Below are 26,092 nucleotides of genomic sequence, written 5' to 3'. Positions count from 1 at the left end.
TTAAATTTTCGAAAAGGAAAATTATATTCTCCTAAAATGAAAACAATTTTCCGAATTGACATCCTTATGGTGAGTTAACATACGCAACAGTTTTGAAAAAAGTTCCATATTCTTATCAAAATGTTACAATTTTCAAACAAATTTCAAGAAATACTCTCAAAAAAGCATTCAAAGAAATCGGTGGTACACCAAAAATTAAAAGTGGTCCTCCACAAGAGGAATTAACTCCAGAATTAATTTTGAAGGTTCAGAATTCTTATGAAAATTACAAATGTGGGGTTCAAAAATTGTATTGGACTCTCAATATGAATCCAAAACAATTTCAAATCAGTTACAATGCAGTTATTAAGGCAGCAAAATTTCTGGGAATTTACAAAGAAAAAGATAAAAGTAATCCAAAAGCATATTATGTGGATTATGAAGCAATTCTTCCAAATACAATCTGGCATGTGGATATTCATTTTTTGAAAGAACCAGAAACTTTACCGGTTTATGGAATAATTGATGACAAAAGTCGTTATTTGTTAGCATTGAAATTGCTTCGTAACAAAAGTTCAACAGAAACTTCAAAAGTGGCAATTGCAACAGTTCAAAAATATGGAGCACCTTTCTGTTTCTGGTCAGATAACGGTAAAGAAAATGAGGGAGAGTTCACAAAATTTTTGAGTACTTATGACATTCAAATCAGAAAATCAGCTCCATACATGCCACGTCAAAATGGCAAAATTGAACGCCTCTGGCCATCACTGGACAAAAATGCTCCAAAGTCTTCAGAATTTGAGAGCATCAATCAGGAATTGGAAGAATTCAGGCAAAAATACAATGACATGCCACATGGCGCTCATCCAAAAATTGGAGTTCGACCATACACTCCAAGAGAGGTTTACAACAAATTTAAGAAATGGACCAAGGATGATAAACCGCTCTGGAAAAAATGTGTTAATAAGCAGTGGGAAGTTGAAGAGATTCCAAACTATTGAAATATTCTATATTTTTTTCAAAAATTCTCATTCAAATTTGAATTTGGTTTTCAAAATTATGAATAAACATTATTTTTATTAAACTTGATTTTTAGCTCTGAAGAATCAAAAGAATTTAGCGAGAAAGAATATGCAGCTCACATAGGGGTAGATAAAGATATATCTCGAAAAAAATTGAATTTATTGTAAAGAATGAAGAAGTTCATTTTAAGATTGAGTTGATTTTCAACCAAAACGAGAGAGCATGCAGGCAAATGAAATTCGAAAAGTGAAAGGAATGACATATGCAAAAGAAAAGATTCAAATAACGCAAGCGAAATATAGATCAGTTAAAATCAGAATAAAATTTCGATCTTTTCTACAGGGAACTAAAGGCTATGAGGCACTAATATATAATCAGTGCCTCATAGCCTTTAGTTTGTTATTAAAAACGAGAAAACTTGTTCGAAATGATAAACAATTGCGAACAAGTTTTCTCACTTCAGCGAGGGAATTGTTCCTTATGATGCATACATTATAAATATATACATCATAAGGAACAATTCCCTCTAGATAGCTGGGAAACTTTCTCTAAATAACTTATCATTTGGAGAAAGTTTCCCAGCTATCTACTGGGAACTAAAGGCTATGAGGCACTAATATATAATCAGTGCCTCATAGCCTTTAGTTTGTTATTAAAAACGAGAAAACTTGTTCGAAATGATAAACAATTTCGAACAAGTTTTCTCGTTTTAAGGAGGGAATTGTTCCTTATGATGCATACATTATAAATATATACATCATAAGGAACAATTCCCTCTAGATAGCTAGGAAACCCTAAATTAACTATTAATCTTTGAGATATTTTTTTTATTGAGGTTAATACGTTTTTCTAAATAATTAAAATGTAAAATTTTGATTGTGAACTCATCTCTAATATTTTGGCTCTTTAATATATTTGAATCATGATCTTTGATATGAGTTCTCAAAAGTATTCACAAAAGCTATTTTTCCTTGAAATTTAAAAATCCTGTTTATCATATATTACCGAATTCAATTCCCTACATATTTCAAAATATTCTATGAACATTTCAATTTTTGAAAAAAACATATTTTTTTCCAAATATATTTATTATCATATTTCTAATAATATTTCCTAAACCGTCACTTTTTACTTCCTCGACGATTATTTCCCTCTCAAGAAATTCAATAGCTTACATTTTGACAGAACTTAATATGTAACATTTGTTATGAGGTTTAACATAAGAGTGTTCATTTTTCATGAAAGCATCCAAGACGCGAATCACTGATGTTTTTCGCGTTTTTTGGAATGCTTCTTCATGGTTTTCGACATTGATTTTGGGTACTATATTGATATTTGCTCTTGGTGAGCTAATTGTTGGCAACTATTCCGGTTTGTATCCTTCAAAATTAATGAAATATATTACAAAAAAGGACACTAAGCAATTCGGTCATGATTTATACATTTACGCATTCTTCCTTGTAGGTTCTGTTTTGATTCTTGGCATCAAACTTTGGCTCTGCGATAGATTATCAATAAGATTTAGGGATAAACTCGTTCAACAGATACACAAAGATTACATGACAGGAAACAGCTTCTATGATTTACTGATGTACGACACTCACATCGACAATCCTGATGGTCGCATTACACAAGACATAGAAAACTACGGCGAAACATCGATCAAAGTTATTGTTGCTGCTGCTCAATCTCCGCTTATAATAGCATACTACTCTTACTCAACATTTAAAGATATGGGTTTAAATTCATTATTAATTACACTCTTATTTACAACAGTTTCATTTTTCGCAACTCGATTTGCAATGTCTCCGATTGTGCGCTTAACTTACAAGTTTGAAGCTGCCAATGCAGACTTCAGAACTGCTCATGTGAATCTCAAAGAAAATGCAGAGACAATCGCACTTTCTAGAGGTCAATCCGCCGAAGAAAAGTTGTTATCAGATCGTCTAGCATCAGTTCTCTCTGTTCAGAAGCAACTTTCTAACACATCTATTATATTAAATATTGTTGTTAACATTTGTCAGTATTTTGGCAATGCATTGGTTTATTTATGCATCTACATATGTGCACCAGCAACAGAAGATCCTTCTATCCTTGCAGAATTCACGGGAAGAGTAAGTTTCGAAGTAATTATGTTAATTTCAGGAATTACTTCATTAATGAACGTAATCAATGACTTTTCCAAGCTTTCTGGATACTCAACACGTATACAAGAGCTGTTATCTATACTAAGAGAACAAGCAGAACACGTGAATATCAACAAATTTGGAAATTCTTTTGTTCTTGAAAATGCAACAGTGATGAGACCTTCTGGAGACAGTTTGATCAATGATCTGAACTTGACTGTTAGACCTGGAGAGTCGTTGTTCATTGTCGGTCCTTCAGGTGCTGGAAAATCATCTCTTTTCAGAGTTTTAGGAGGAATTTGGCCTATTAAATCAGGGAAAGTTACAATTCCTGAAGAAAAGACAATGATTTTGACACAAAGACCATATGTTCCAAGGAATGCGACACTTGAAGAAGCAATTGCATTTCCGAAAGAACTAAATGAAGTTGATTTGTTTGAGATACAAAACACTTTGAGACTTCTGAAAATTGAACATTTGAAATTAAGAGATGACGAAGATTGGTGGGTCGGATTGTCTCCAGGAGAGCAGCAGAGAGTTGCAATTGCAAGAATACTTGTTCACAGACCAACATTTGCGCTACTTGATGAAGCAACTTCTGCAATTCCTTCTAAACTTGAAGAAGAAATTTTCAAAGTTTTGGCTCAGAAAGATATCACTTGTATAACTATTGCTCACAACAAAGAGCTTAGGAAATGGCATAAGAATGTATTAGAGTTAACAGGTAATGGACGATATTCTATTTATTAATTGTTTTTTTCGTAAAATTAAATCTATCTTTATATTCTATCTAATTTCATACGTTTTTGACATTATATATAGTTAATTGTAACTTAGAAGTGTTATTAATCCTCATTAAAATGATAATTTATCCAAATTCCAAAAATTATTTACCTTATTTTAAGTATCAATGTAATAATTAATATGTGAAAACTATTAATTTTAAATATAATTGCAAATCCATTATCTAATATTTCTTAATTTTGAGTTTTATCACTCGATTTTTTCCAAAATTTTTAGAAAAATTCAATTTTCAAAGAAATTTTCTAGAATGTTGTGATCGAAAAATAAATTTCAAAAATAATTTGGAATTTCAAACATAGAATCATTTATTAGTACATAATGTGTGTGATTTAATGGAAGAGGAAAAACTTTCAAATTCCTTAATTTATTAAAAGATTATAATTGTAAAGATATAAGCTAATTATATCTATCCAAACATAAATATTAGGAGATTTAATCACGATTATCAACGAAAATTTTATTGTTAACATTCAAATTATTGAGTTTTCTGATATGATTTGATTCAAATTTGTCACTTTTGGAGAATTTGACACTTTTGCTAAAATGTCATCATTGAATTGCCGATTAAGTAAATTACCAGGTATTGAGAATTTCATAAGAGATACATCATCTATGTCCTCTAGTGGAAGCAAAACACCTGGAATTGATGAAATTATAACAAAAGTTGTTTCTGCAAAAAATGTAATTGCTTTTTCAACGTCAGAAGATCCATTCCCATATTTGTATTTTATTGGCAGTAACCAAGTGTTAAATCCATCCATTGATGTTTCTATTTTAGATCAATCTTTGATAAATCGACCATTAATCACAGCATTAGACATATCTTCAGACGAAGAATATGTCGTAACAGGATATAACAACGGTCAAATTATACTCTGGAGTACAAAACTTCGAATTCGCGTCGCTTATTTCAACGAAATCGGAACTTCTCCTGTAAATAGCATTTCTTTTCAACAAGATATGAAATCAATATTTGTAGCACTCAGCAATAACCAAGTACATCATCTTTCTCTTATGTCTATTATGGATTATTTGACAATAAAATCTGAAGACTTCTTCCCAGTTAAAACTCCAGCACTACAAATCAAGTCAATGGCATTTTGTGACTGCTCTCGAGTATATGTTGCTCTTTCTTTTGAAAATTCTGTTCGAGTTATCGTTCCTGGCAATTTCAAGAAGACTGTGTTAGATCTAAATATCGACAATCCAATCATCTCATTATCCAACTACGAATGGACAATATATCTTGCCATTTCTTCGCATAATACTTTATATATTTATTCTATCAACGACAATGATGAATACAAGCTCATTAATCAGATGGAGTTCGATGCACAGATTACAAATATCCAATTTGTTTCTAGTTCTATCATTTCCATTTACTTCAATGAAGAAATCAAACTTGTTCATATCAATGGACAAATTCTATCGGTTATGAACAATTTACCTAAAACTCCGAAATTACTTTCTACGCTGAATGATGCCTGTATCATCCTTCCTTACATAATTAACATCGAACAATGGAAAGAACGCCTAGATAACCTCCAGAAAGAAGGGAAATACCAAAAAGCAATATCCACTGCCCTCGAAATTTACAACGGAGAGAGTATTGAGTTTGAATGTTCAATTGATAGAGATGATATCAGGGAATACATCAATAAACTGCTTGTTTCCTTTGTTAAAAGTGGTACAGTAACACAACAGGATATGTTATTAATCGCAAATGCTGCAATTGAAACAGAATCTCCACAACAATTGCTCAGATTAGGTCTTTTCGAGATGGCTGACCAATCTATACAACACCCGTTGATTGTTGCGATGCTTTCTGCTGCTGCAAATCGCTCAGACCTCGCTCCTTCGATTGTAAGAAAAGTTATCGAATTAAGTGACGTAGATTCAGAAGTTTTGGAGAATTTCCTGATGAGAATCACATTACCACCAAGTTTTACCCAGGAAGTCATTGCTTTTGCCAAGAGAAAACGCTTTACAAGGTTTTTAATTCATCATTTTGACACAGTTTACAACAACATCTTCCCAATCTTTGCCGATGTTGTTGAGAATGGCACAAAAGAAGAAATAGCCACTGCTTTACAGTATATTTTCTTGAGCGGAGAATTTGAACCTCGGAAATCGAATATTTGCATTGTTTGGCTGTTCGGCCAACAATCTACAAGGGCGAGAAAGTGTTTCGAGTCAAATTGGTCGATGGCTTCTCAACTTTTCAAAGTTTTCATTTCCAGATCTCCAATTTCCTTCAGCTCCTGCCAGAAATTGACAGCGGAAAACATAACAGTGGCTACAGCAGCCAGCTTCGACGGAGCTCCTTTAGGCAGCGCCGATTTATTATTTGAGATATTATCTCAGCATTTGTTAAACTTGAACATCCCTGTTCCAAGCGAACGCCTCAAGACATTCATCTCGTTTATCTTCGAATCGAACTCAGATAAGAAAGTTCGAGAAAAATTGTTCAAAAGAATTGTAGAAAAAGATTTCAAAGATGTTGTTGTATTAAATGACTTCCAACAACTTTGTGTCTCCGCCGGTTTTTCCGATATCGTTACTCAATATTTCAAAGATATCAATTACGAGTCAATTATCACTACTTATCTACTTTCTGATCAGCCAGAAGATTCTTTCAACTATATAGAGAGCAATGACCTTGATAAAGAAAGAATTTCCATTGCAATTCATCATAGATTTAATGCTTTGTTGTTATTGAATCCAAAACGATTCGTTTCTATTCTAATGCATAATTACAAGGACTTGCATCCGAAATTCATCAGAAATCTCGGAATTCCTTCAACAATTATTTTGTATTATGAAAGTTTGTTCGAAACAGAAGACGGAAAGCTTGCTACAAAGGAAGATGCCTACTACTTCATCGAGTTTCTCTACAAGAACAACATCGTAAAGTTCGTTTCTTTCGTTGAAAAACCATTTGTTTTGACTTTAGACGAAATCTATAATTTCTGCGAAGAGAAGAAGATCTACATTGGATGTGCAACGTATTTGGCCATCAAAGAAGACTTTTCGAAGTCATTTGAATACTATGAAAAACATTTGAACGAAGGAGGCCAAATGTGCCCTTCAATTTCGAGACTTCTAATGAAGAATATCCTCAAAATCTTTTCTGCAACACATTCCAAGGTCATTAGAACCATAATTAATCCATTAGTTTACGGAAGTGGCGGAGAAAACGATGCAGAGATGACAAGAGAGTTCATCGATATAGGATGCTCTTGTATTGATCGCCACGAAGTACTTTTGGCCGTTTTACCGTTAGTTACTTGCACATTAGACAAAAGTAGAGCGAGAACGACCATTTTGAAGTTCATTAAGAGCTTCAACTGCTTCTATGTAATGAACAAACCTAAAGATAGCAATCTCGCGAAGACATTACATAGAATTTCAGAAAATAGCCTTGAAGAAATCCTCACAAGCAGTTCGTTGACAGTTATTGATGGAGGAGATGGAGTTACTCTTCTCTCTACACTTGCAAGTGATGGCGAAAACGCAAAGAAGATGCCAGCAGATTTATTTAGCGATGTAAAGTCTGCTTTTCAAGGTGCTGAGTCCATTTTCGTTGAAGAAGGAAATAGAGTTAGTCAGGATATTGATGCAACAATTATCCTTCTTATTGATGTTTAAATTTACTTTTTTTTGTTTATTATCTAAATCAATAATTGTAATAATGTTTTTTCATCTTATGTTTTATAGGCTAATAAGTATTCACGTTTTATTTTAAAAATTTGAAAAAAATTAGATTACTTTGAAATCTATTAGTATCATTAAAGAAATATAAATAGGCAAATATTTGTTTGATGCTCCGCTATTATTGTCTGTTCACAATATGATTAATCTCTGAATTGAATTTCAATTTCTTGATTCTATCTTGTTTTAAATATGCATTATGATCTAATATGCAAGGGTATACACAAAAATACAATTTTTATTCACGAAAATTAATCAGTTCATTAATAATCATTATATCTTTATCATTAATTAATAATTAAAAAAAAAAGGTAGTGGGGCTTCCAGGCACTTCGTGCCCTCTAGCCCCAGTCACTTTTCTGTCACTTTTCAGGAAAAAACATTTTTATTATATATATAAAATGAATTTTACAAAACCACCGTTACCCTTCTTTGGAAATAAGAGTAGATGTAAAGATATTCTATTGAGAGAACTTAAGAAACTACCGAATGGTCTAACATTTGTAGATTTGTTCGGTGGAAGTTTCTATATATCCCATTTGTGCCATACCGTATTCCCAGACTCAAAGATTATATGCAATGACTTCGACAACTATATGAACCGTCTCAAACATATACCAGACACAAACAAAATATTGAGTGAGTTGAAAGAAAAGATACCTATAGGTAAGATGGAAAGTATACCATTAGATAAGAAAGATATTGTAAGAGAGGTTTTGAAAAAAGCAGAATATATAGACTGGGATAGTATATCTGCTAGACTATTATATAGTGGTGCTATAAGAGTTCATGACATTGAAACACTTATGTCAAAAGTTTTATATCTTAACTATACAAAGGTTTTCAAAAAGAACATAGAAAAATATATTGAGGGTATAGAGTTTGTGAGATGTCATTGGACAGAGTTGTATGAAAAATACAAAGACAAGGAAAATGTTTTCTTTATAGTGGACCCGCCGTTCTATAACACATGGGATTTTCAATACCAAGTAGACTGGACTTTGAGAGACTCTTTAGAAACTTTAGACGTTTTACATAACCATCCATGCTTTTACTTTACATCCGATAAAAGTGGTTTGGAAACCGTTATGAGATGGTTAGAGGACATACATGACTATGAGTTTAGATATGACAAGATAGAATATGAGAGAGGTCCTATAAACCGGAGAAAGTGTCACAACAAAGAAATTTTATTGGTAAGTAAATGTGGTTTGAAATAGGACTACTTGTTTTAGGTTTTTTCCATTGTGTCATTTACTTATTTGACGTGGCAGAAAGATATAGAGAATATGAAGATGAACCAATACCTGCAAATGTTCAGCATATGTACTCGTAAGAGATATTTTTATCTAATATTAAATGGACGCACAGAACTTAGCGAATGCACAGCAACCTGGACAACCAAACCCAGAGAATATTCCAAATGAAGTTAGAATACAAACTGCAATGGCAAACTATGGTCAAGTGCCAACAGATGTACAAATGCAAACTGCCATGTCAAATGACGCTGCGTTAGGTTTGCCACCATGGTATGCAAATATGAGATGGAAAGAGTTTTATACAAACCCTGAAGTGGGATATAAACAACTCTATGCAGATGACGCGAACACAGGAGTTGACCCGGAATATGTTTTCTACCAGAGGAGAAATAGAATGTATGAGCTCCAGTTAAAGAATGCAATGGAACTCAGAAGGAAACGTAAGAGACTAGGCGGACATTAGATTTTTACATATAGTAAAATGGGTTTCTTTGGAAGAATAGGAAACTTCTTTCGAAATGTTGGAAGAGGTATATGGAATGGAATAAAATCTGTCGGAAGAGGAATTTGGAACGGAGTCAAAAATATTGGTAAAAGAGTAGGTCAGTTCGTTGGTATTATACCTAAAGACCCTGAACCAGAAGAACAAGCTCCTGTTATACAACAGCCTGAACCTGCACCACAGTCTAGTTGGCAACCAAATCCAACACCTCAACCGTATTAAAAATTATATTTTTACCGTTCGATAGTAGTTGTATATGAAACTAAGTTCTAAGTAAAACGCGTGGTATAATGGAATTATTCTCTTTCTTCCATCTGTAGTAAACCATACTTGAAAGTCTGAAATACTTCCACTTGGTGGTTCATATAACTTTGTAGGTTTTTCGTAAAAGTCATTTGCCAAGCATAAAAAAGAGTTTTGTGCACCAGAAAATGAAGCATGAACTATAATAGCATCTGAGTCGAAAACATTTTCATATGTTCCATTAGGGTTTTCGACTTCATAAAAGTTCGGGTGTACTGGATATTCTGCAGGCTGATTTAACATCCTCAAAAATCTATACCATGCCAAGTTGTTATATTTTGTAGAAATATAAACGTCTTCTCCAAGGTCTTCTATTCTATTGATTTTAACAGTTGCATTTTCCTGTCATATATAATATCGAGATGGTACTCTCCTTCGTCAATGTTGTACTGTTTTGCATATTCGAGATAGATATCGTTTATTTTTTCTTGAAAAGCTTGAAGAGTTGTTTCTAAGTTTACAAGCAAACTAACTTGTAAAAGTTTTCCCTGTACAAATTTCTCATACGCACGTTTTTTTTGTTATAGTATCGAACTTCAAAACCGACCGTAAATGGGAAACCATGTATGGCTTCTGAAATGAACTTCATTCTACGAAAGCCAACAGCTTTTGTGACGGATGGGTCTCTTAACCATCTCAATGGGTAGTCAAAACGATAGCCTTCATGCTTTACGGTCTCTGTCTCAAACTTTTGACCTACATTAGTAAAAAGTTCATCTAATGGTTTAGTTGTAGCAACTCTAGAATTTTCTTTTTCTATTGAAAGCATATTTTATCTAGAATAAAAATGTCGAAAGAAACAGCGTCTATGAGAGAAATACAACACAACCGACAACTCATTATACAAGCTCTAAATAAGAACACAACAAACTTTTCAAACTATTCTAAGATATCTGAGTCATTGAAAGAAGGAAACTTAAAACTGACAATGAACCCAATGACAGATGAGTTTCTGTTTCAAGACAATAAGAACCATACTGTCTGTATAAATCCAACAAAAGGACTTTTAAACGAGAAACCTATAAAAGAACTTCTTTTGAAAGCAGATGTTGACAACAAAGCTGACAAAGAGTATGTCATTGAAAAAGTTCAAGAAGAACATGACAGAGCAGATGCAACATATGCAACAAAAGCAGATGTTGACAACAAAGCTGACAAAGAGTATGTCATTGAAAAAGTTCAAGAAGAACATGACAGAGCAGATGCAACATATGCAACAAAAGAACATACTCATCCTGAACTAGCAGACAAAACATATGTTGACAATAAAATGTCAAGTGAAGTGACAAGAGCTGAAAACGAATATTCTAAAAAGACTCATACACATACCATTGCAAATATTACAAACTTACAAGAAACCTTAAACAGGAAAAGTGACGTTGGACATACACATACCATTGCAAATATTACAAACTTACAAGAAACCTTAAACAAGAAAAGTGACGTTGGACATACACATACTATTGCAAATATTACAAACTTACAAGAAACCTTAAACAGGAAAAGTGACGTTGGACATACACATACTATTGCAAATATTACAAACTTACAAGAAACCTTAAACAGGAAAAGTGCCGTTGGACATACACATACCATTGCAAATATTACAAACTTACAAGAAACCTTAAACAGGAAAAGTGACGTTGGACATACACATACTATTGCAAATATTACAAACTTACAAGAAACCTTAAACAGGAAAAGTGCCGTTGGACATACACATACTATTGCAAATATTACAAACTTACAAGAAACCTTAAACAGGAAAAGTGCCGTTGGACATACACATACAAGTTTTACAACTTTTACAGCAGATGATATTACACTAAACACAACCTTGCCAAGTAAAGCTCCAACAATACCACCGGCAACAAGTCTTGTAGATACTTTGATATCTAATGACAATAGTATTATGCATCTAAGACAGGAACTCAAGGTGCTTAAACAAATTTTGCCGAATCTTATTTACCCGGTTGGCTCATTATATGTTTCAATGAACTCTACCAGACCAGAAGTAGTACTTGGTTTTGGAACTTGGACTCAAATAGTCGACAGGTTTTTGTATTGTGCAAACTCTTCAAAGGAAACAGGTGGAAGTAAAACGATTTCAGGTGAAAATTTACCTGCACACAGTCACTACGTAGATTTAACTACATCTCTAGAAGGTTGGCATAAGCATAGATATTGGGATTGGACAGGAATGACAAAAGGTAAAGGATATGATGTTAAAGACGACGTTCAGTTTGCTATAAATTGTTACTGGGATGACACTCAGGGAGGAGGAAGCCATACACATTTGGTTTCAGGATATACGCAAACAACGGGACAAAGTAAAGACTACATGCCACCTTACATGACAGTTTACGCATGGTATAGAAATGCTTAGTCGTCATTTTCAACTTCTTTAGCATATTCGTCAGGAGTTGTCTTATATTTGTTAGGAACTGTCTTTGAAAGTATACCACCTTGAACTTTGACAAGTTTGAAACGAGGTCTGACAATAGTAGTTTTATCTTCTGCTTGCAGTCTGTACATTTTGCCATGTTTGCCTAAAACTTCATAATATTCTCTTGTATACTTTCTTCTATTTTTACGAACACGAACGTGAGTACCTGTCGGGTTCCCATTGTTGTCATAGTCAATAGTATTTTCATATGGGTCGCGTTTAGGTATTTCTATTTTTACTTTGTCACCTTTCTGAAGTTTGAAGCCCGGCATTCTTTCTTGTTCTCTTTTGACTAAATTGTTAAATATATAGTCTTTCTCTAAGTCAGGGTTGTTTTTCATTTCTTCAGGGGAGTGGTTTCCCAAACCTTTTTGTTTACGGCTATTGTAAATATTTAAAACTTGTCTCATCTTTGCCATGGAGAAGTGTCTATATTTGTCGTCATATGACATTTCATTTGCTTCACCACCTTGTGGTTGGTTTAAGTCTCTTAACATTTTTATACAACTGTCAATGACACCAAGAGCAGAATGGTTTTGGTCGACAATGAAATATTGGTTTACATTTTTTGAACGCAGATAGTTTTTAATATCGTCTGATTTGAAAGAACTTTCATAGTCAGATGTCAGTTTTGTTGGATGGTATTTGTCAACGAATATTGTCAAAGCAGTTTTCACATCTAAAATATTTTTGGACCATAATGGTATGGCTTCACAGTATCTTGTGTTTTGACCAACAAATATTAGCCAGTATGGTGGTCCATCTTCTCTATACCTCGGAATGTTTTCCAAGATATCCATAAACCAAGCATTTGGTGTTGAACTAAAGATTTTTACCATGAGTGCTTTCTTTGTCGCTTTAGAAACATAGGGGTCCTTGTTTGAATTCGTCATTTTTAACCCATAAGAAATGGGTTTATTTGGCGCATTAGCAGGAGTCGCATCCAGATTTTTGCCAGCAGTGGGAACAATAGCCAGAGGTGTATTTGGAGTTGGAAGGAAGATTTTGAGTACATTAGGTATACTGAAAGAGAAAGCACAACCTATTATACAAACTGTACAGAAAGGTTGGGAGGTAGCACGAGATGCAACAAATCTTATTCCAAATCCTGAAACAAGAGGAAAAGTTCAAGGATGGATGGACAATGTAGGAAGACAAGCAGGAAACTACTATAACAAAGCAAATGACTACTATAACCAAGCAGGGCACTATATGGACCAAGGTGAAAGATTCTTTAACAGAGGATATAACCATGCACAACAGTGGGTAAACAACAACCAACCTCAACCGCCTCAAACGTGGGGAATGTAAAATTTTTTACTGAGATGAAATGAACAATACAGCATTGAGACAAATGGGTTCAAGATGGATTTGTCGGCTTCCAGCAGTTACACCACCACGTGTTTGTCAAGTTCTTCCTATACCTCAGGAAGTTTAGACCGACTTAAAAAACCTAAACAACCAGTTGAAAACAAACCAAACTAAAATTTTTTACTGAGATGAAATGACCGAAGAAGTTGAAACGGTAGATTTGACACCACAAACAAAAAGTTCAGAACCATTGTCAAAACCTGTCAAAGAACTTACAGATGAAGAGAAAAATTCAATAATAGAAAGTGCCAGGTCTGGAAATACAAACTCTAACTACAAAGTCACTTTTCATAAAAATGGAACGGCAAGTATCTCAAAAAAGAAACAGACTCTCACAAATAAAATATTGAAGTCTGAAGGAGCTTTCGAGACAACAGATGGAAAAGTTTACTTCACTGACCAACAGTTCATTATAGAACATCTCATTGACTTAGAGTCGAAATATTCTAAACTTTACAACAAACACAAAAAGTTGAAAGGAAAACAAAAACAAATGGCATATGATATTTATGAAGATGTTGACGACACAACTGTTCCTGCAAGTGAGGTAAAGTCAAAGGAACCGAAAAGTGACGAAAAACCAATAGAAGAAGAAAAACCAAAAACTGAAGATAAACCAAAACCAAAGTTTAGTTTCCAAACTAAACCAAGTCAACCTTCATTAGCTGGTATGGGTTGGCGTCAAAGACTTATGGCAGCAGGCGGTTATGTAAAGTAAAGAAAAAAATATTTTTTTATTTTTATAAAAATGCCCCCATATAGAATGGACAGAAAGTCTGCTAGAATAAAAGCAGAGTTGCAAAGATATGGTTGGAGAGTTTCGAAGAAGTTTAAATATAGGAAGGGAAGACCCATAAAAGTCTATGACAAATTGTCTGGTCTTCGCTACGAAATGGATTTGGAAACAGCACGTGCAAATTATCCAAACAGACTAGAGAGGTTAGAAGAAGAACGTCTTATGACATGCCTTTCGATGTTAGTGAACCTCAAGTTGAAGGACACGACGGCTTTGCCAGATTCTACTGGAAACATGACGAACAATTGCATCCTTTGAGAAGGAAAAAAGGAAAAGGTGAAGACACACATGCTCCCATGGAAAGAACAAGATATGCATATGAAAAGTATCGTGAAGTTAGAAGTCAAATTACATCTGGTCGAACCTTTACAGTAAACTTTGACGAAGGAAAGAACAAAGAAGGCTTCATGGGTGTACTTGCTGCAATTCAAGACGGAAATAAGAAAGGACACAATCTCAGATTGACCATAACAGATTTGGATGGTCACATTTACTATGCACATGGCAATGTCACAACAGCTGCAATGCTTCTTGACGCTTTCAAGACTACAAAGAGAGAACAAATGGTTGACTCCGACTCAGACATTTTGAATGCAATTGAAGGAATTGCAAGCGTCAAGTTCGAATGGTACCAACCTAACCCTCAAGCAGTCAGACAACATGCTGGATACTTCCCGTTCAGAAATAAGTCTGACATTGACTTGACAAGGTATGGAATTTACAATTCAATTGAAACAATTGTCAACGAACCTTGTATTCTTACATGTCTCAGGAACTCTGGTCTTGTTACAGATGAGAAGATGAAGTATCTTGAGTCATGTGTGAAGACAAGGTACATGCTCAGAGGTCAATTGGCTAAAATTGCACCGTTGGCAAATGTCAATATCCGAGTCAACATTCCGACTGAGAAAGGTTCTTCACACGACGACTATGTTGTTGACAAAGACTTACCATGGTTGAAGATTGTAATTGTCCACAACCACTTCATGTTGAACGAAAGTCTTACAAACCCATTGTTCGGAAAAGGCAAGTGCAACATTGTCAGAGCTGTTAACATTCTTTTCGAGAAAGGTTTGTTGGAACCAATTCCAGATGACAAGCTGACAGAAACTTTTGTACCAAAAGACGAAACAAACTTTTCATTGTTAGCAAGACCAAAAGTTGTTCCAGACAAAGTTATAGTACAAAAGAAGTACACAGTTCCACAAGGAGTTGGATTGTTCGGATACCAACCTGAACCAGAAGAACTTCCAATGAGGTTGCAAGAACTTCAAGATGCTATAAACAAACTTCCATTGAGACATCCAATTGACGTCAAATTGTATTGGAGAGCTTCTGAGTTAGGTCAGAAGGTTTTATATGAAACAGGTTGCTTCGACGATGTTTATGAGATAACAGGAGAAGTTTCTCAGAAGATAAGAGACTCACTTGAATTTCCACAAACTGGACCAATTGGTTGCGACAAGTTCGACTCAGATGAAAAAATATACTATGTCGACCTTAACGCTGCATACATGAGGTTTGTCCAATATATTCCGACTGGAATTCCAAACGAAGATGGTGAGTTCCCGGGAAGGAACTATACAGTTGGAAAAGTCATACAACAACTGTATGATATTAGGAAAGCTTCAAACCCCAAACTTGCAATGACACTCAAATTGCTTATGAATTCGACATGGGGATATTCCATTAAGAAACCTCAAGCGATGAAGAGTAAACACTATGAGAAGGTCGACAACTTTGTTGAAAGGTTTTCTCCTTTTGTTTTGAAGTACGAATTTACTCAAGGTCAAAGTGGCTTAGTAACCACATTAAAACCTATTGTCGAACATTGGTCTTACCCTCAGTTCGCAAAGGCAGTCCTTGACAACTACAACAAATTCTTCTCCGAAGTCAAATCCAAAGTTGTGGTTTACTATGAGAACATTGACGCACTCATGACGAACGAAGAAGGATACAACAAACTCATTGAAATGGGAATGGTCGGTGAAAAGATGGGTCAATTCAAATTGGACAAAATTTTCACCGAAGTTCATGTCCTCTCCAAGCGTAAGTACTGGGGCATACTTGAAGACGGCACAGAAATAAAACATTGTATGAAATAAAAAATTTTTATTCGAATTTGAATTTAAATGTGGGAATTCTTGGGAACGTGAAAGGCTTATTTACTTGAGGAACAGGTAAAGGTGGTGGCAACCAGTCCATTTTATATTCCTTCCTAGCTAATTTCCGTTTAATTTCATGGTCGCCCTCGGAGTCTTTGAATCGGACAGGTCGAGTTACACCATTCTTGGTCTCAAACTCATATATAACCTGTTTGTCTGTATTTTCGTCGACTATGGCACGAGACACGAACATTGACCAAACGGACAAAAAGTGTCATTTCAGATGGTCAAGCAGCCAATCGCATTCGAGCACTTCGAAGAAGCCTTACGTTCCAAGGGAGAGGGTGTCTGGTGCAAGGCAGAGGTCATGAGACTCTACGAGCAGTACATCCTCAATGCCTGGGAGGACAAATCGTCCTTGGATTGGCAATTCTACCAACTCCTCTGGGACGACCTCCTACGCAACTGGGATGACGAAAGAGTCCAATTCAAAGGTCAGGAACTACTTATCCAAATTATCTTTAATTTAACCTACTTATCCAACTAAAAACTTAAATTTACTCGGGGTTTCCCCCTAAAATAAAATTTTTTTACTCTTAGAACCACTCGAGGTTCTCCTTACGGTTGTTGAGCTTGTCACCGTCAATGTGTCTGACCTTCGTCTTCTTGTTTGGATTTGGAACCCATTGCATACCGACAAGCCTTCCCATGGAAATTGTACCGTAATTCCGAAGGGTAAGGCTCAAGTGTCCCAAGTTGTTGAGGACTGGGGTAAGAACCTTGCCGGTCTCCTTGTTGCGGATTTTGTATGGGTAGGGTTGGGAAATTTCGTAACCGTCATCGGCAACAAGGGTTGCCCAAACTTCCTTTTCTTCGTGTTTCTCTTCTTCTTCCTCTTCTTCTTCGTGTTTCTCTTCTTCCTCGAAAATTCCTTCTTCAATTTGGTACTCACGAAGTACGGTGTTGCATGTTCTGTCCTTTCCGAGTACCTTCCAGATGGCGTCTATCTCTTCGAAGAAACGGTAGATGAGTCTGGCAAGGTCTCGGTTCTCTCTCTCGTAATTGCGCAAGGTTTCCGCGAAATCGTTCAGGCATTTCTCATTGGAAGCTTGGTTCATGAGGAACTCACCTTTGAGATTGGTCATCTCTGTCATAAGACTACTTTGGAGAGTCTTAATGGCGTTTGTCAGATGAGCGTTCAATTGGACAATTTGAAGTTGAACTGGGCGCTTGTCTGACAACCTTGAAAGGACATCTGCCATCGAGTTTGGCTTCGGTGCTTGTTCGGACATCGAAAAAATGAAGTGGTTTGAGAATGACGGTTTTACTTCAAAAAGCTTGTTATGACGGTTAAGTCATACAACAAGTTTAAAATAATATCTTGTTCTTCTTCTGAACGTTTGTTGTCTCTTCCGATAAAAGTTTCGAACATGAGAACCAAAAAACGTTTTTTGAGATTGCGGAAGAGTTCAGGCAAACGTTCATATTCTGGATATGTTGGGAGCAGTTCGAAACATCTGAGCTGACTTTCGGACAAAATTGGGACAATGTCAACAAATTCATCTTTGGTCGGACTGCTTGAAGGTAAGTCCCTTACATGTAAGTAGCTCTGGTAAAGTCTTCTCATTTCTGCTAACTTTTGGAGTATAGCTTCGTAGTTTAGAAGTTTTAATTTTAATTGTCTTATTCCACTCTTGACATCTAAACGGTAACTATCCATGAGGTCAAGAGTAGCTTTGGTAGCTTTAAGTGGAGCTATCTGTTCCTTGACTTCTGCAATTTTGGTTGCAATTGTGATTTGAGCTCCTTCAAGTTCGCCGTCTATGTCGTTCTCAACACCTTCAACCATAGCTTGAAACTCTTCATCGGTCCATTGAGTTTGGTGTGGGACGAATTTAACTTGCTTCATTCAAAAATGAAAAAATGTTTTTACTCAAAGCGTGCCATGTATATGGCTATAAGAAACTTACCAGAAGGCTTCTTCTTCACATGCGTAAAAACATAAAAAAGTGAAGTTAAAATGAGATGTTTAAAGAACTGGCTGAATGTCGCCTTCACAGGTTATGTAGAACGGCTGACCCGAGAAGTGAAGGAGAGACTGAATTGCCAATTTCATATGGGGTAGGGGGTTCTCCTTGTTTGGTATTTTTATCCAAGGACGTTTGTTTAGGAACTTAACAAGAGCTTCTCTTTTGGCGTCCTTTATGTCATCGTAGGCTGTCCCGTCTGGTATTTGAATTGGAATTCCAGTCGAAGTCTCGAGCTGAAGTGTAGACCTTCCAGAAATAGAGATGAACTTGACCTTGGGCTTCATGACCTTGCGCAAGTAGTCTTTTACGCAGTCGTTAATTTCAATTAGGTAAATTGCCTCGTCAAGTCCTTCTTGCATTCCAAGTTCTTCCATCCGACAGGAAAATATTTTCCTTCCGACAGGAAAAATTTTTCCTTCCGACAGGAAGAACTCTTCCAGTTGTCCGTCCGTAAACCATTCAAATTTTCGAAAATTGAGAACTTTTTGGTCGAACTTCAGAAAAAGTTTTTCCTTCCGACAGGAAAAGTTTTTCCTTCCGACAGGAAAAATTTTTCCTTCCGACAGGACACAAACGGATGACTGACGTTCCTCTTCCTGAATGCCTTCCAAAGCCAGAAAAACCGAAAGCTGCAGAACCACAACAGTCTCCTCAGCAACCACAACAACCTCAGTTCCAGCAAGTACTTCCACCAAATTACTACCAATTTCCACCTCAAGGTTACTACCCACCACAAGGCTTCCCGAACTACCCTCCTCCTCAGCTTATGCCTTACTGCCCCAACCCTTGGATGTTCCAGCAAGCTCCACCCCAGCAATTCCAATCTCAATCCCAATCGAAGAGAGACCAAGACTTCGAAGAAGGTCTGAACCGCTTACGCAAAGAGTATGCTACAGCTCCAATGGAAGACGACAGGCTTTCAGTCTCTTCCCTCAAATCGACCGATTCGACTCGTACCACAGATTCGGTCAAAGACAGAGACGACTACCTCAAGCAGTCTGAGAGACTCTTCATCCTACAACCATTTACAGTTGGAGCTCTCAAGAACATGCGCAATTACGAAGGTCAGACACCAGCTGGAGACCGCAAAACAGACGTACTCGCAAGAGCCGTCCAGCTCGTCAAAACAAAGACGGAGATAGTCGACTTCATACTTGCAGCTTGCCCATACAAGTAAAAAAATAAACAATTACGAGTTAAACTTTTTATTCTTTCTTTTCTGAGTTGTTTAGAACTGGTTTCTCTTGTAGGAACCTTTCGTACTCTTCCACGGTCATGTAATCGCGAATTTGGTACGCAATTCCAGGTTCGTTGTTTTTGAACCTTACGTATGTAACGCTTCCATCCTCCTCAGGGAAGTAAGCTGCTAACATCTGACCAAGTTTTCTCGGTGACTCGGAGCTCATTAAAAATGTCACTTTTTAAACGTTAAGTTTTTAGTCTTATTTTACCCTTTGTTTGTCAAGGTAGTATTGGAGCGCAATTTCTCCAAATTCTCTGTGTCGGAGTTCTTCAGCATTTTCCAAGGTGTACCTGGAGAACTCAAAAGAAGTTGTCAAGAACATACTGCCATGCTGCTCTTCTGAGTTCGTCGGTATTTTGGAAGTGTTGCACCTTCGAGTCTTCTGACATGAAAAAAATGACCAAATTTCATTATATAACTGTTATTTTTTACGAAGTGAACTTTTGCACTTCGTTTAAAATACACTATTTTTGTGTTATTTTTTACGAAGTGAACTTTTACTCTTCGTAAAAAAAATCCCTGAAATCGTGAAGAACAGCGAGTAGGTAAAAAAACCCAGTCGCCAAAACTCATGAAAATCGTGAAAAATTGCGAGTAGGTAAAAAACCGTAGTCGCCAAAACTCTATGAAAATCGTGAAAAAATGACCAAATTTCATGATATAACTGTATTTTTTTGACGAAGTGAACTTTTACTCTTCGTCAAAAAAATTCCTGAAATCATATCTTTTATACAAGATAGAAAAAATAAAATAAAGTTAGTTTTTTTATAAAATATTTTTTTTTATTTTGTATGTAAGAACAGAAAATGTTAAAGGTTGAGTTTGAAACAGTTAAAAAGATAGACAATGACACCAAAGTGGTTAGAATAGGTGATTTAAACGTAAGATACTCAAAGAAATACAACAAATATTCTTTGTCAGACATTATATCTCCATCTGGAAAGAAAACATACCATTGGGTTGGAATTGCTTCAACTCAGAAAATTTTGACAAGAAATCCTGAGCTTATGATATCGGTAAGATTCTGTGGAACTACAGCATATCTCATTGACAAAAGTCTTATACCAATAGTTTTGTTATGGATTGACCCAGTTGTTGGATATAACTTCATAACATATGGTTCATTCGATACGGAACGTTGCAGTGAAGGCTTACTTTGCATCGTTCAGAAACCGAAGGACTTCAATACAAAGAGATATAAGATAGGAAGAACATATAATATAACTCAAAGATATGACAGTATAGTCAATAGAGTCAAGGTTGTGTTTGTGAATGATATGAGAGCTGCTGAAACAGAACTACTTGAAAAGTTTGAGAAAATGTATGGTGCTCCCATAAAAGGTAAAGAAACGTTTGAAGTAGATGAGATAGATAAAGCTATAAAATTATTTGACGAAGTTGCTGAAAAATACATGTAAAGCGTTTATTTTTGGTCTTTTGTGAAAGTCAGATGGCTCAGGTAGCTCTATAAGGTAAATTGTCTTGTCAAATCCTTCTGGCATTCCGAGTCCTTCCTTCCGACAGGAAAAAATTTTCCTTCCGACATTCCGAGTCCTTCCTTCCGACAGGAAAAAATTTTCCTTCCGACAGGAAAAAAATTTCCTTCCGACAGGAAAAAATTTTCCTTCCGACAGGAAAAATTTTTCCAGTTGTCCGTCCGTAAACCATTCAAATTTTCGAAAATTGAGAACTTTTTGGTCGAACTTCAGAAAAAGTTTTTCCTTCCGACAGGAAAAATTTTTCCTTCCGACAGGAAGAGTTCTTCCATCCGACAGGAAAATATTTTCCTTCCGACAGGACACAAACGAATGTCCGACGTACCACCAACCGAGTCCATTCCAAAGCCAGAAGAACCGACAGCCCCAGCACCACAACAGACTAAGACTAAACACTTACATTTTCAAGCTTGACTTTTTACAATTTGAACTTTGTTTGCGTAGATATGAATTCTGAAAGAAGTATGAGGGTCTTGTATGACTTTGTACTTCTCCCATAGTTCATGTCTGTCAAACTTACCTGCCATGGACTCTTTCATAAGTTCCATGAAATCGTCTTCGGACAATCCGGGGAAAAGTATAATATCAGTAAGTATTCTCTTTACATCCTTACTTAAACTCTTGGCTGTCTGTACACAAATGACAACTGAGATGTTAAAGTGTCTGAGCTTCTTAAGAATTCGACACATGTCTTGTTCTCTGTTCTTTAACAAAGGATGAGAAGCAAAGTCATCTAAGATAAGAAGACATCTGTGAGGGTAAGTCTTCCAATCGTAAGATTGCAATTTCTTCGAAATGTATTCTATCTCTTTCTGTTTGTTTCTGAAGTGTTTCTTCTCTAATATTCTCTGCATTTCCTCATTTGGGTCTTTAAACTTCGAATTGACATACTCATTTATAGCATTGTACTTCAAAACTCTTCTTTGGTACTTCTTTATCCAATCCAACAACTCAGAGTCTTTTATACATACTAACTTAGACTTTTTTATAATATCTTTGAACGAATTGACGGTTTGGTCAAATTGACCCGAAGTACTACAAATGACTACTAACTCATAGAATGGGTTCTTCTCATCTAGTTCTTGTTGTTGTGCAGCCATTTTAAGATAAGTGAAAGTCTTACCAGACCCAGGTGGTGCAATTAGACCTGTTATACCATTCTGAGCAAATAAGAACTTGTCATGTATGGGTTTTATCTGAGCATTTTCTAACTTCCTCTTGTTCTTGTTTAAAACATTCTCAAATTTCTTGTCAATGTCAGCAAACTTTTTTTCTAACATATTTTTAGAAAAATTAAAATTTTTATCTTTTAGAAAATGTCTAGCGATTTCGCTATCTATATTCGAGACAAGCTTTTCGACAGCAAAACATCTGTCGACCATAAAATCTTACATAGTGTAAACAAGAAAGGGGAATTTGTTCTAAAGTTCTGTTTCTGGGAATATGACAAGAACCATAAAACATTAAGCAGAGCAGTCTTAAAATTTGTCAATGACAGACTTGTTGACAGAGATGACGCCTCTTGGAGAGATGAAGTCCAACAAAACTTCTTAGAATGCAAAGAAGACACATGCGCTGTTCTTGAAAATGAAATAGAAAACAGAATAGAAGAGCTATTAAATGACAAAGCACTTTTACAAAAATATGGTTCTGAGAAGTTTGACATAACTCCACCAGAAAAGAAGAAGAGAGAAAAGAAAGAAAAGAAAGTAGAAGAAGAGAAGAAAGAACCAGAGCCAGTTCCAGAGAAAAAGAAATTTGACATGTAAAAATAAAATTTTATTTTTAGAACATTTCTGGGTCAATGTCAATGTTCTCTTCCTCTTTAGGAGCAAACACTGGCTTAGACTCTAAAATCTTTTTACCCAATTTACCTTGAACTTCTACAACTTTAGACTCATAATATTCATAGTCGTCTGCTTTCTTTGGTTCATAAGGTATAACAAGTTTGTATGCTTTGCCTTCTTTAAGGTTTGAGAACCTTCTGTCAAAACTTTCTTTGACTGTTAACAAACCTTCTATGTCTAAGTCTTCAAATTTCGCACCATTTTTAGTCACAATAGCAAACTTAACTGGTTCGATGTTCCAAACTTTGTCAAATGTAGACTTTTCAAAATGGTAGAAGTAAACATTCAAATATGTGAATGGGTCTAGTTCTTCTTTAAGTCCTGACATGTACTTGTTTACTGAGATGAATTTCGTCATCTTTTCTATCGGATAAAAAAATATTTTTTTTTAAAATTTACTCAGAAAAATTTTTCTTTGTATATACACCATTCTGTACGTCTAAAAGACTTTTGACATTTGCCAAGAATGTTCGTTTAGACGCTGTCATATAACCATACTCTTGACAATATTGTTTATACGAATCGTACAATGACCTTTCATCTAAACACTCAAAGTCAGTTTCATCTATGAACAGTTCATATACACTCTTGTTTGCTTCTAACAATGTTTGTCTCTCTTCGGTATGTGGAATTTGTCTTGGATTGAACTTAGAAATATCTAATGTCATGAAATATGAGAACAAGTGGTTGTAAAAGTCAGATGTCAAAGTTTCTGCTAAGTCGTCAAAATATTCTGTATCTTGCATATGAGAATCTGACGTTCTGACAACTACATATCTTCTGTCAGAACTTTCTAACTTCATCGGAACGGCATTGTTTGAAACCATGACGAAGTTTGCAACATTTTCACAAACTCTTTGGTCTCTATACTTTCTTTCAACAACTCCAACTTTGTCTGTTATAAGACTCTTCAAAGCATCTGAGTTCAAAACTTTTGTTGTATCTATACTTTGAAGTTCGTTACATACTATAAGTTTCATATTCTCTATTGAAGAGTTAAATTTACCGCAGATGTTTTCTAAGTTTGTCATATTCGGGTTCGAATAGCCCTCTAACAGTTTGCATAAGATATCTGTAAAGAAAGTGTTCTTACCAGTTCCTTGTTTTCCAATTATGATGAGAGCAGTTTCATTTTTAGCACTTGGATGTTGTAAGATGTTTGCAAACCAACATAAGATATACTCATAGACTCTTTCGTTTCCATTGCATATAATTTCTTTGACATGGTCTAACCAAGCTTCTATAACATTTTCTTTCCATTCTACTTGTTCGTATTTATATCCAGTGAAGATAGAATAGAAGTTTGGAGATGGTGTATAGAACTTTATACCACGAACTGAAAAATCTTCTAACTTTGACAATAAGATATCCCAAGCATCTAACATCTTCATGCCAACTTGTACGACTTTTATTTTCTTAAGTTTCTGTCTACATTCTTGTTCTGAAACTATTGTTGCTCTTGGTTTGTTAAAGACAACATCCCATTCTTTCATGACATAACATTCTGGGGCAGAGTCAACATAAATGACTAAACGTTTCAAATTCTCGACTGCTTTGTTATAGTCTCTAAATGGACACATATTTCTGAAGGCTTGGAAGTCATAAAAATCTGAAACATCTATTCTGTACATTTTTATAAAAATAAAAAAAAATATTTTTTTTATTCTTGACTTTGTTGTTGCATTTGTTCCATTTGTTGCATTTGTTGTTCTTGAGCTATTTGTTGTTGAAGTTGTTCTTGTAGTACAATACTTTCACCAGTTGCATCTTCCAATTCGAAACTTTCTGCCGTCATTGACAAATACATAGGACATAAAAGTTTTACAGGAACAAAGTTTGCGTCAACTAAGGTTAAGTTTATGTTTGCTAAAGTGTTTGAGTTTACTAAAGCTGAAAACTCTGCATTCGAATGAACAATAGGCAAACCAGCAGAGAAAGTGTTGTTTATACGCATGAGTATCTTTTGGTCATAGTAGTTTCTGTCGACATTCGAATAGCACTTTGAACCTAAGTTTGAAACAATATATAAAATAGGTGTACTTAAAGTCAATGGAACAGACAAACCTTGTATGACACCTTTTCCTGTTATAGGAAACTGTTGGTAGTAAAAACCAGATATAAGTTTTGTATTATAGCTCATATCGTTTATAGTAAACTCAGTCGGACATCCAAACATAATGAAACCTGCTCTAGTTGCAGCACATGTTACATCCGTCCTTAAAGTATTAAATAAGTCAACAAAACCTGTTGGTGGTATATCTGAGTAAGTATCTTCAAAGGAGTATTTTTTACCATTCACAACAATAAAATCTTCTGGTGTCAAAAGAGCAAAACAGGCTTTAGTCGTCATCGTGTTTAAGGTCAGTTTACAATATCGTCCTTGAGGACTTTGTAAGTTTGTTGTTATAGAATTATATGACTCAGGGTTTTTAGTCGTAATAGTATAAACCACTATGTCTTCTGCCATTTACTTAGCAACTAAATTTTAATGAAATGTTGTGGTCGTCAAATATTTTTATAACGTCTGGGAAACTATATTTTAAGTTCAACGTTTCACCTCCTTTCATAACGTATATCTTGTCAATGACATTATATGAAACACCACAGCAAGCAATGTCGGGTTCTATTTCTTTGATGTTTATATCGTCTGCCTCTGTCAAAAGTTTCAATAGTTCTTTCAAAACTTCATGAGGTGCAATGACATATGAGTTCACTTTTACAGGGTTGTGTTCGACCAAGTTTAACATTATACCTAAAGCTTGACAAATCTTCTCCTGAGTTTTAAGTTTGTCTTTCAGTTGTTGGTAGTCGTTTCGAATATCTGCAACAGAACTTAAGTCTCTGCTAACTTCAGGATATGTTGGTTGTTCTTTTACAGGAACTATTGTTATACCATCTTCGTCTTCGTATGGTTTCCCCACTTCAACATCTCTGTCTTTGACATTGACAACAACACTTTGACTGTTTGTTTGAGTTGGTGAATTTAACTTCACATCTGCCACCGCCATTAAACCTTTTGAAACACTTACGCTTCTATTTTTCGGAAATGAC

General features: G+C 35.3%; 18 protein-coding genes and 7 pseudogenes across 25 annotated transcripts, besides 6 other annotated features; 12 read left to right on the top strand and 13 right to left on the bottom strand.

Annotated features, from left to right (window-relative positions):
* The first annotated feature begins 67 nt into the window (after positions 1 to 67).
* Positions 68 to 903: a mobile genetic element.
* Positions 904 to 1,460: 557 nt separating this feature from the next.
* Positions 1,461 to 1,548: a mobile genetic element.
* A 161-nt stretch (positions 1,549 to 1,709) lies between these two features.
* Positions 1,710 to 1,795: a mobile genetic element.
* Positions 1,796 to 2,162: 367 nt separating this feature from the next.
* Positions 2,163 to 2,203: a mobile genetic element.
* Positions 2,163 to 2,203: a terminal%2Cinverted (terminal inverted repeat of ISTv3 transposon ID:TVAGG3_0004960).
* Positions 2,204 to 3,961, top strand: TVAGG3_0004950 (ATP-binding cassette subfamily D; the record flags this gene model as incomplete). The annotated part of the gene is made up of 1 exon (XM_001298227.2): positions 2,241 to 3,878. The coding sequence occupies one exon, from the start codon at positions 2,241 to 2,243 to the stop codon at positions 3,876 to 3,878; it is 1,638 nt and encodes a 545-aa protein (XP_001298228.1).
* Positions 3,962 to 4,475: 514 nt separating this feature from the next.
* Positions 4,476 to 7,580, top strand: TVAGG3_0004940 (VPS8 subunit of corvet complex family; the record flags this gene model as incomplete). The annotated part of the gene is made up of 1 exon (XM_001298226.1): positions 4,476 to 7,580. One exon carries the CDS (start codon positions 4,476 to 4,478, stop codon positions 7,578 to 7,580), a length of 3,105 nt encoding a protein of 1,034 aa, XP_001298227.1.
* Positions 7,581 to 8,044: 464 nt separating this feature from the next.
* TVAGG3_0004930 (phage tail repeat-like family) lies at positions 8,045 to 8,863 on the top strand (the record flags this gene model as incomplete). The annotated part of the gene is made up of 1 exon (XM_051219751.1): positions 8,045 to 8,863. The coding sequence occupies one exon, from the start codon at positions 8,045 to 8,047 to the stop codon at positions 8,861 to 8,863; it is 819 nt and encodes a 272-aa protein (XP_051104737.1).
* Positions 8,864 to 9,002: 139 nt separating this feature from the next.
* Positions 9,003 to 9,365, top strand: TVAGG3_0004920 (uncharacterized protein; the record flags this gene model as incomplete). Its single annotated transcript, XM_051219750.1, has 1 exon — positions 9,003 to 9,365. One exon carries the CDS (start codon positions 9,003 to 9,005, stop codon positions 9,363 to 9,365), a length of 363 nt encoding a protein of 120 aa, XP_051104736.1.
* An 18-nt stretch (positions 9,366 to 9,383) lies between these two features.
* TVAGG3_0004910 (serine threonine-protein phosphatase family) lies at positions 9,384 to 9,626 on the top strand (the record flags this gene model as incomplete). Its single annotated transcript, XM_051219749.1, has 1 exon — positions 9,384 to 9,626. The coding sequence occupies one exon, from the start codon at positions 9,384 to 9,386 to the stop codon at positions 9,624 to 9,626; it is 243 nt and encodes an 80-aa protein (XP_051104735.1).
* Positions 9,627 to 9,848: 222 nt separating this feature from the next.
* TVAGG3_0004900 lies at positions 9,849 to 10,476 on the bottom strand (annotated as a pseudogene). The gene has a single exon. A coding segment is annotated over exon 1 (628 nt).
* Positions 10,477 to 11,019: 543 nt separating this feature from the next.
* Positions 11,020 to 26,092: part of a mobile genetic element that runs on past the window's edge.
* On the bottom strand, positions 12,358 to 13,046 carry TVAGG3_0004890 (annotated as a pseudogene). Its single transcript has one exon. A coding segment is annotated over exon 1 (689 nt).
* On the top strand, positions 13,063 to 13,464 carry TVAGG3_0004880 (uncharacterized protein; the record flags this gene model as incomplete). The annotated part of the gene is made up of 1 exon (XM_051219748.1): positions 13,063 to 13,464. The coding sequence occupies one exon, from the start codon at positions 13,063 to 13,065 to the stop codon at positions 13,462 to 13,464; it is 402 nt and encodes a 133-aa protein (XP_051104734.1).
* On the top strand, positions 13,658 to 14,000 carry TVAGG3_0004870 (annotated as a pseudogene). Its single transcript has one exon. A coding segment is annotated over exon 1 (343 nt).
* On the top strand, positions 14,018 to 14,242 carry TVAGG3_0004860 (phage tail repeat-like family; the record flags this gene model as incomplete). The annotated part of the gene is made up of 1 exon (XM_051219747.1): positions 14,018 to 14,242. The coding sequence occupies one exon, from the start codon at positions 14,018 to 14,020 to the stop codon at positions 14,240 to 14,242; it is 225 nt and encodes a 74-aa protein (XP_051104733.1).
* TVAGG3_0004850 (uncharacterized protein) lies at positions 16,433 to 16,678 on the bottom strand (the record flags this gene model as incomplete). The annotated part of the gene is made up of 1 exon (XM_001283028.1): positions 16,433 to 16,678. The coding sequence occupies one exon, from the start codon at positions 16,676 to 16,678 to the stop codon at positions 16,433 to 16,435; it is 246 nt and encodes an 81-aa protein (XP_001283029.1).
* Positions 16,709 to 16,972, top strand: TVAGG3_0004840 (uncharacterized protein; the record flags this gene model as incomplete). The annotated part of the gene is made up of 1 exon (XM_051219746.1): positions 16,709 to 16,972. One exon carries the CDS (start codon positions 16,709 to 16,711, stop codon positions 16,970 to 16,972), a length of 264 nt encoding a protein of 87 aa, XP_051104732.1.
* On the bottom strand, positions 17,022 to 17,570 carry TVAGG3_0004830 (MazG nucleotide pyrophosphohydrolase domain-containing protein; the record flags this gene model as incomplete). The annotated part of the gene is made up of 1 exon (XM_051219745.1): positions 17,022 to 17,570. One exon carries the CDS (start codon positions 17,568 to 17,570, stop codon positions 17,022 to 17,024), a length of 549 nt encoding a protein of 182 aa, XP_051104731.1.
* TVAGG3_0004820 lies at positions 18,023 to 18,334 on the bottom strand (annotated as a pseudogene). The gene has a single exon. A coding segment is annotated over exon 1 (312 nt).
* Positions 18,455 to 18,829, bottom strand: TVAGG3_0004810 (uncharacterized protein; the record flags this gene model as incomplete). Its single annotated transcript, XM_051219744.1, has 1 exon — positions 18,455 to 18,829. One exon carries the CDS (start codon positions 18,827 to 18,829, stop codon positions 18,455 to 18,457), a length of 375 nt encoding a protein of 124 aa, XP_051104730.1.
* Positions 19,033 to 19,632, top strand: TVAGG3_0004800 (uncharacterized protein; the record flags this gene model as incomplete). Its single annotated transcript, XM_051219743.1, has 1 exon — positions 19,033 to 19,632. The coding sequence occupies one exon, from the start codon at positions 19,033 to 19,035 to the stop codon at positions 19,630 to 19,632; it is 600 nt and encodes a 199-aa protein (XP_051104729.1).
* On the bottom strand, positions 19,661 to 19,861 carry TVAGG3_0004790 (uncharacterized protein; the record flags this gene model as incomplete). Its single annotated transcript, XM_051219742.1, has 1 exon — positions 19,661 to 19,861. The coding sequence occupies one exon, from the start codon at positions 19,859 to 19,861 to the stop codon at positions 19,661 to 19,663; it is 201 nt and encodes a 66-aa protein (XP_051104728.1).
* On the top strand, positions 20,505 to 21,116 carry TVAGG3_0004780 (organellar and viral DNA polymerase type B; the record flags this gene model as incomplete). The annotated part of the gene is made up of 1 exon (XM_051219741.1): positions 20,505 to 21,116. One exon carries the CDS (start codon positions 20,505 to 20,507, stop codon positions 21,114 to 21,116), a length of 612 nt encoding a protein of 203 aa, XP_051104727.1.
* Positions 21,599 to 22,048, bottom strand: TVAGG3_0004770 (protein of unknown function, DUF4106 family; the record flags this gene model as incomplete). The annotated part of the gene is made up of 1 exon (XM_051219740.1): positions 21,599 to 22,048. One exon carries the CDS (start codon positions 22,046 to 22,048, stop codon positions 21,599 to 21,601), a length of 450 nt encoding a protein of 149 aa, XP_051104726.1.
* Positions 22,511 to 22,933, top strand: TVAGG3_0004760 (annotated as a pseudogene). Its single transcript has one exon. A coding segment is annotated over exon 1 (423 nt).
* Positions 22,980 to 23,399, bottom strand: TVAGG3_0004750 (protein of unknown function, DUF4108 family; the record flags this gene model as incomplete). The annotated part of the gene is made up of 1 exon (XM_051219739.1): positions 22,980 to 23,399. The coding sequence occupies one exon, from the start codon at positions 23,397 to 23,399 to the stop codon at positions 22,980 to 22,982; it is 420 nt and encodes a 139-aa protein (XP_051104725.1).
* On the bottom strand, positions 23,437 to 24,072 carry TVAGG3_0004740 (Poxvirus D5 protein-like family; the record flags this gene model as incomplete). The annotated part of the gene is made up of 1 exon (XM_051219738.1): positions 23,437 to 24,072. One exon carries the CDS (start codon positions 24,070 to 24,072, stop codon positions 23,437 to 23,439), a length of 636 nt encoding a protein of 211 aa, XP_051104724.1.
* Positions 24,186 to 24,672, bottom strand: TVAGG3_0004730 (annotated as a pseudogene). Its single transcript has one exon. A coding segment is annotated over exon 1 (487 nt).
* Positions 24,702 to 25,181, bottom strand: TVAGG3_0004720 (uncharacterized protein; the record flags this gene model as incomplete). The annotated part of the gene is made up of 1 exon (XM_051219737.1): positions 24,702 to 25,181. The coding sequence occupies one exon, from the start codon at positions 25,179 to 25,181 to the stop codon at positions 24,702 to 24,704; it is 480 nt and encodes a 159-aa protein (XP_051104723.1).
* On the bottom strand, positions 25,612 to 26,049 carry TVAGG3_0004710 (annotated as a pseudogene). Its single transcript has one exon. A coding segment is annotated over exon 1 (438 nt).

The sequence above is a fragment of the Trichomonas vaginalis genome, chromosome IV (assembly GCF_026262505.1).
Source record: "Trichomonas vaginalis G3 chromosome IV, whole genome shotgun sequence".
NCBI classification, from domain to species: domain Eukaryota; phylum Parabasalia; order Trichomonadida; family Trichomonadidae; genus Trichomonas; species Trichomonas vaginalis.
The sequence above is the reverse complement of the archived record's forward strand: the minus strand, read 5'-3'. Positions and strand labels throughout refer to the sequence as shown.